At 38.5% G+C, this 7,869-nt stretch overlaps 1 protein-coding gene across 4 annotated transcripts; it reads right to left on the bottom strand.

Moving 5' to 3' along the window:
• Window positions 1–797: 797 nt before the first annotated feature.
• LOC105129819 (BTB/POZ domain-containing protein NPY2-like) lies at window positions 798–6,083 on the bottom strand. Of its 4 annotated transcripts, XM_011032052.1 has the most exons (6): window positions 5,835–6,083; window positions 5,471–5,691; window positions 4,124–4,912; window positions 3,315–3,384; window positions 1,673–2,848; window positions 798–1,478 (listed from the first exon to the last, which is right to left on the bottom strand). In XM_011032052.1, the coding sequence occupies exons 3-6, from the start codon at window positions 4,183–4,185 to the stop codon at window positions 942–944; spliced, it is 1,845 nt and encodes a 614-aa protein (XP_011030354.1). In that variant the 5' UTR covers window positions 4,186–4,912; window positions 5,471–5,691; window positions 5,835–6,083; the 3' UTR covers window positions 798–941. The 4 variants fall into 4 exon arrangements, with proteins under 4 accessions (XP_011030354.1, XP_011030355.1, XP_011030353.1 ...); XM_011032053.1 differs by lacking the exon at window positions 5,471–5,691; XM_011032051.1 differs by lacking the exon at window positions 5,835–6,083 and having other exon boundaries at window positions 5,471–5,805.
• Window positions 6,084–7,869: the final 1,786 nt, after the last annotated feature.

Below are 7,869 nucleotides of genomic sequence, written 5' to 3'. Positions count from 1 at the left end.
TGAAAAAAATAATCTTAATATTAGATTTATTTATTTTAAAATTATATATTAAAAGGATTGATATCTGATTTATCTTTATTAAATATCGAATTAAAGAATAAAAGTGTCTAAAGGAAAGGCAGTGCTTTGTAGTTTTCCTTAATGTCTGTACGAATCATATATACCCACCCGACGTGTAGAAAAGTGGCATTCAAAGAGTCGATTATGTGGAGAACAGACGGCGCAAACTACGATCATTCTTAAGCTTGTTTTGTTCGATTTGTGCCAATAAGGTTAAAACATTCCTAGTCTATCATCGAAGCAGCCTCACCTCTTTTTCACTACACTTTTCTTGTCCGTTTCTCCAGTAAAACATACACAGGGCGGTGCCGGCTGCCAAGTGACAGTGACCGGTGAGAAAGACGACAAAGGAATGCTTCCACCCCCGAACTTGAACTAGAGTCGGCCCACTTTAGTGGTCCAACCATTCATTTAAATCGTGGCCCGAACTTGCAAGTCAGGTGTAGCCCATATAGATAAAACCATGTGATCCTTATGAAATCCAAATCAATTAAAATAGGGCCCAACCTAACTGGCATTTTACTCTTTTCTTTTCTTTTTTCTTTTTAATTTATTTTTCACATCAACGTACTAAAATTATTTAAATTCTCAATTATTCCCATTTGCTAAGGAATTCCAATCAGGAAATTTTTATTCTATTCATGATGTTCTTGCTAGCATTTGTAATATACTCGTTTATTGCAGCAGTAATATTCACAGATTTATTCTTCCCTGCAAATCTGTTTAAGAAGAGAAACTGTCGTTGCAAAGTATACAATTCATTTTGCTCTTTTTTGAAGATAAAATACCGCTCTTTTCAAGCTGTTGGAGTCATTAACATAGGTAGAAGGCCAATAAAGAAACATGTCAAGAAAACTACTCTGCATAATAACTAAATTCTACTAAGAGACTGAATGCCTCCTATTCCTGGAAGGTGTGGATTTAGCTTCTTCCATGTTAGCAGAACCAGTACTCTCTGATGAATCCGAGCCACTCTTCTCACCCTTTTCTCCTCTGCTTGACCAGAGCTTAGTAAAGATCTTCTTCGACTTCAGCATCCCTTTCAATTTGTTACTGGCAGCCTTATCTACACCATTTCTACCATTAGCCAATCTCAAGGAAGCTACCTCCTCCTTTAGAGCCTTGAGCTCCTCAGCAGTGGCCACAGCATCCCAATCTTCTTCAGTGTTAGTAGTGGTTGACCTTGAGCTCCTTTGAGACCCATTGTTAAGATCCCTGATGCTTTTAGGAAGGTCGGGAGTGCTACTGCCTGATGACGCAGCCACCCTGACCTGCTCGAAGAAGAGTACCTGCACGACTACACGCAATGGTAGTCTGTCATTCTGCATCGCATGCATGCATGCATCAACTGATAGCTTCTTGCAGTCCATCAATTTGCATATCCTCTTCCTCTCACTCTTGCTGATCCCTGGGTGTTCCTGCATCAAAGAACAGCAGCACTCTACACATCAGTAACCACTAAGAAATAGAACGCACCCAAGTTTTATGACTGGCTACACTCACTGAACATTTTTTCTTTCAATTATGAATGTGGATTTGCGGGATCAAACATGCTGTTTATTGTGTATCTTGAAAACTTTTGATGTGAATTTAAAGAAAATCTCGAGATTACCTTGAGATACATGTCAACTGCCCTGTAAAGTGCATCATGAGCAGGTCTAGAGATACCAGATACCATCTCAGCAAGTTCAATAAACTTCAACAGGGGCAGACTTGGATCCTTTGCAATCTCAGCTAGATATCCATCTATCAGTTTTGCCACCATGAGCTTGGAAGCATCAGATAAAATCCCAGGTTTTCTCATTTCCTGAACCTCATGGCCTTCTTCCGACTCAATCTCAGCAATCTGATCTCGCATCAGAAACTCCTCGACCATTTTCTTTACTGAATCGACATCATACATCATAGTCTCTCCTTCCCCTGCAAGAATCAAAAGATCATTTACAGAAGCCTCCTCTAGTTGCTGACCTATTTTCTTTATCAGCTGTCCTTTTGTTGTGTCCCCAAAGTCAGCATATATGGCTGCTTTTAATAGCTTCAGCAAAAAACTACAGGAGACGCTGCCTCGCTCAGCAGGCAACAGCCACGCAATGGTATCAACTGTTGATCGATATTTTGCTGCTTGTCCACTCTGGATCTTACCCTTGCTGAAACCTGGCAACCTTCTGTAAGCATAAGCTTTCAAAGCTTCTCCAATCACCTCATCAGAAATTATGGCTTTGGTCCTAATTGTAATAACAACACGCTTATATAATCCAATTTCAAGCTCACACAAATCCTCAACCCACCAGTCCTTCGGCACTGACCGGTTTCTCAGACCATTCAAGTTTGATACAGTCCCATTTTCCTCGGGGAGATTTTTTCGATTGTATGAATAGGACCAGTCAACTTTTGAAACATCAACACATGCCTTTGCAGCTATGGCATCAATGCAATGGCTGATCACCTTCAGTTCCTCGGATAATGGCAAAAGTGACCTTGTGGTCTGAAGAACAATGATCGAATCCTTCCAGCTGCGGAAAATGCTAGAACTAAGGAAGACTTCAATTTTGTAAATGAGGTTCCCTTTTTCGATAGTCTCATGCATTCCCAGGTACTCAGCCGCACATCGGGCAGCAACAACATTATAAGCATTGATGGTTACAGTCATGCCATAACAAAATTTTGCACATATCTCGAAGGCAGAACGCCCACCCGGAATATCAGAAATGTCAACTTCATCACTGTTTTCTCCATTGGCAGTTGTGACCAACTTCTGCAACTGAGCGCTTTTGGACAGAAGAGGAAACTGCATAGCAGGATTTTAAATTAATTAGCATCAAAATAATTGGAGCAACATAGCATATTAAACAGATTCCTATTGGCTTGCCAACACAGTTCCATTTCATAACACTCTACCCAGCATAATTGAAGCCTTAGTCCAATGATGCCTCTGACGAAAGGTTAGATGATTTATTCAACAATAATATTGAATGCATCGAATCACTTAAGTATTGCTGCCATCCTACTATGCTTGTTTCAGACATTGCCAAACCAAGCCGAGCTAGGTCAGATCATTGACCTCGCATGGCAGAACCAAAAATCACAGTACAGGCTCACTTATATTGGATTGATGAGCAAATCAGCTACCTAGGGTGCCGATAGTGTCATGTACTGCATCATGCACTAAAGATACAAAGATCAAGATGAAGTTACAGAAATAATACCTTGGCCATCAATTTGAAATGTTTACTGGATTGAAAGATTATGAGTACCTTATGCAGATAAAACTTTATATCCCCAACGTTAACAGTGATATCAGTTGCCAACTCGGTAGCCAAATATCTGCACATGAATATAAAGTCTCGGTAATGTCAGCAACAGTTCAAAAGATTTTTAAATGTGGCAATACGCAGACTGCCAATTATAACCACATAGTATTCCAAATATCCAAACCATTCTTTTACTTTCTTTCAATGTATTAAGCTTCACAGGCTGACCAAACTTTACAAGGCCTAAGTGCATAAATATGACCCCATTGGTGGAAAAAAACACTATAATCATGGGCATCCAACAATAACTTTGGACCAGAACAAATTTCAATTCCTCAAATAATCAGAAACTGAACAATCTCTCCTTTTGAACCACTTGGCATTTCAAAGCACCTCCAATTTCACAGAAGATAGAAATAATCAGTGCACACTGGGCTCATGCATGAAAGTGAGATCATGGAAAAATGGAACTAAACACACTGGCAAAACATGTTAAAGATTATTTCATTTTGTTAAAGCATCTGTGGTGTTAGCAGCTACAAAGAGAGGCTGAATAAATCCTCATTTGCTTCACTTTCCAGCAATACAAATGTTGTATGGCCTTCCAGTAGAGAACCCAAATTTCATGTTTCTTTAAAGAAGGTAGTCATACAACCAAAGTAGCAAATCTATGACAAAGCAGCAGCTGTGCAAATTCATCAATTAGAGGATTAACTTAAAAGAAACCAAAATGTATCAAACATAAAAGCAACTCCAAGAATCAAAATAAGAGGAATAAAACAAAATGCAAATTAAGCTACAAAGCATCTCACCTAACACTATTCCCATCTGCTTGAAACGAATCTGACTTTGATCCAAGTTTCATGAACTTCATCTTGCCAAACAAGAAGATCCAAATAATGTAGCACTTCAAAAGAAATATTCTTCCCCGCACTCGATCACTTCTAAATCAAACACCTTTGCGCTAGACGCTCGCCACCACACATTCCCAATGAAACATCTACATAACCCAACTCGAGGAATTTTTTCCTGAATTGGAAAGGATACTCCTGGTGTGGGGACCAGGTTCCTCAATTGTAACAGACTTCTTGGCCTACGTGGGAGTCAATAAGGATCTGAAAGGGTAGTGAACAATATGTACCAAGTAAGGTATGTGCAAATCTTGAAAGCAACCGAGGCAGGAAGGGTAGAGAGAGAGATAGAGAGTTAAAAAGGGATATAAAGAAGATGGGATCGAGTAGTTTCTCAACTAAAAGGATCTCTTATATAAATTGAAAGCCAAAGAAATGGCTGTTGCCTAAATCGGCGGCAAAAACCACAGAGTACGGAGGCAATGAATCAGCCCAGGAGACATAGCCAACAGGCACTCTACACTAAACAATTCACTAAGTAGAAACAACCCACAAGCATAAATCTGATTCCACCTCACTCACACTCTTTCTTTTATCTTTCCATCTCTGATGTCTCTGATACGTTGTTTCCTCCCTTCTTTATTTAAAGATTCATATATCAACTAGAAGAATTCAGCTTAATTAAATGTCAAGTTCCAAACTTGACAAGTATAAAGAATATGTATATTTTTACCGTTGAACTTTGAAAACCTGCAACAGAAACAGCATCTCGGTATCAGTTGAATAAACCACCAAAAAAGCAGACAGCAAGCATCTATCTTCATTTTATTTTTAATAAAAAGGCTAAGTATGGGAATAAATGAGAGAGACACGTAGTCAAAATGCTTTAGTAATGAACAATCAAACTTCAACTACCAACAACAAAACTGAAACTGAAATCAAAAGAATCTACCAGAATATGTAACAAAACCTTGCTAAACAACAAACATCTAGTTTAATAATAACCAAAGATCATAAAACCTAAAGCTAAAACCCCATATGTTGACGTATGAATAGAACCAACTTGGAAACCAAAAGACAAAAACTCCAAAAGCCACTCTCAGTGTAAACCCCTATGAAATCCAAGACTCACCCCATGTATCCATGCCTACAAAGCCATAAACATTGCTACCATATTCCTAGGACCAATGTAGATATACCCTCCAAAACGAACCCCATTTCAACAACAATAAAAGGGGAAAATCGTCAAAAAGACCAGACCTTGAAGGCAAAACATGAAGATACAACAAAATAGATAGAGGCACCCACCCAATAATTGCTATGCTAGTACCATTGAAAAGATGCGCATTTTGAGTCCTAACTAGCTAAAAACATAAACGAAGACAACTATAAGGGAATCACCAAGGAAAATTTCCAAGAAGATGAGTCGTCACTTGGTTACAGAAACCGAAAACCCCACAAGTTTTCTTACACAAAAACATAAGCTAGAAACCGATGTTTTATCACATATGCGTGTATTGCCGCCAATCCTGCATTTTACAGCTAGTACATCAAACCAAAAATAAAAATGGTCTTTGAGTGTCTTTTCTTGTTTTGGTTTAATTATTGTGAAAGAAAGTAAAGATAAGCTCATTCAGTGTTTGGAGAAGGGAGCATTAAAGATGTCACTCACCGCCACCTTTGCCCAGTCATGCACGCCAAAACTGACACACAGCTCGCTTTCTTGTTGCCACTACACTGCCTTTTAAGAAATGACCAGTCTTTATTAGCTCTTAGGATTTCCGTTCCTCAATTTACACAGTTACTTGTTTGATAGTAGCCTAGTACCCTGAGCCCATGGCACGTCTCTGGCTTTCTCAATTCTCTCTCAATAAAGAATGGATGCAAATGATGTACGTCTGACTCAGGTTAATTAAATGATTTCTGTGCACCCAAAAAAGCAAAGAATACTAAAGAAAGTGTCGATTATGTTTAATTCTGCTAAATTTATGGCGCATTGCTGCAAGTTGGGGTTGATGGGAATGACCCCATACTTTCAAACCCTGTTACAGCAGATAGAGTACAGTAAATTGTAATCAACTTTTTCGGTGAAATGCTGTTCCAAAAAATATTTCATGTGCTTATTTTCTTGTCACTAGAAGTGCCATAAAGCATCACATGCATTGTTTAGTTCATTCTTGAAAAAGAAAAAAAACTTGGTTAAGGACATCTTATATCTCGAATCTTGATTTTCAAGAGTCTAAAACTTGTAAAAGGTCAAGATTTTCTGTGTTGGAATGGTGACCAACTGATTAAAGAATAGGTTGTGGGGTAGTTAATGAAAGCACTCACAAGAAGATTCTCATGCTTCGGCTATATTTTAATTAACAAGCTGAGCCCTGCTTGGCCGAGAGAGTAGCTACTGCAGGCTAATCAGATTGGTCTAAACGTGACTTGACTATTTGCCAGCTTTGTCCAAGAATCCCATCCAGCCCTAGAATCACCGAGAAACAGCAATTTACATTATAAAACTAACAAAGAACATCTCATATTCCATTTGGGCATATCCCTATAAAAGTGACTCTTCAATCACACCACGTTTTAAGGTCTCCATTATTTATCTTTTCTGTAAAGGGTTTCTGAACTCATACACATGGTGCTGACTCTACCACTTTAAACATTGCTAGATTCTCTAACCCTTACAAAAAGAATTTGATTCCTTAAGAAACACTTGATTCCTGTTGCTTCGAGCCTTTCAACTAAGCTTTTAAATAAAAGTCATTGTGTGGTGTGGGTTTTAAGACGTAATTAGTCGACAACTTATCGTCACGCGAATTGTTTTAAATCATGATAAATGCTTAATCTTAACCATCAGGATCTCAAAGGAATATAATCTCTAGTTTTGATCCCATATGCTTGTTGTGGAAAATAGATCCCCAGTGTCAACTTTGACCCAACCACATGTTTTTTTCTCCTTGTTTCATACGATTTGATCACATTTGGTTATTGCTAATTGCAAACACTCCATTCCTTACATCATTGTCTCTTGGCTAATCTTGACGAGAATCATCTTCGTATCTTCTACTATCCCTAGCTTTGCTAGAGAAAGGGAGAATAATTTGGAGACAGTGTATGAACAATGTCAGACTAGGAGGATCCAATATCTCCCTCAACTGCAAGATATCGTGATCATTGGTTATTTGCAGAGTACTAGCTAGCTAGCAACTGGTTGCTTTCTGCCTTTTTGGCCCAACCTAAAAGCAAGCACATTTACAACTCATGGATGTACTAACAAAGGAGAAAGAAAAGATTTTATGTGCTTGATTGTCCAACACAGTGCACATGGTGGCAATGCAAATACTGTTTAGCCAGATCACTTTAAACAGCATCACATTAATCAAAAAACTATTCCCTAATCATGATAACCGTCGGGGCGTCGATGCCTAAGCACATAATCGAGGTCTAGATCAGATTAATCCAATTATGATCGATTTGCATGTGTCGGACTAAGATGCTTCTCGACAGCACTGCGATGAACTTTCTATAGATCATGTAAAATGAATCAAAATATGGTCAGGACCACCACTACTGGCATCCTCCCCTTATTTTGCGTTTGGTTTACCAGTAAGAATCAGATTGGATCCAGATTTGCAAATTAAAAACTTGAAAAGGTACAAAAGAAGACACAAGATCAGCACATTGCATACACCATTTTCACTTTATTATAA

This window comes from Populus euphratica, unplaced genomic scaffold (assembly GCF_000495115.2).
Source record: "Populus euphratica unplaced genomic scaffold, PopEup_1.0 scaffold34.1, whole genome shotgun sequence".
NCBI lineage: Eukaryota > Viridiplantae > Streptophyta > Magnoliopsida > Malpighiales > Salicaceae > Populus > Populus euphratica.
This window is presented reverse-complemented; position numbering and strand designations above follow the sequence as displayed.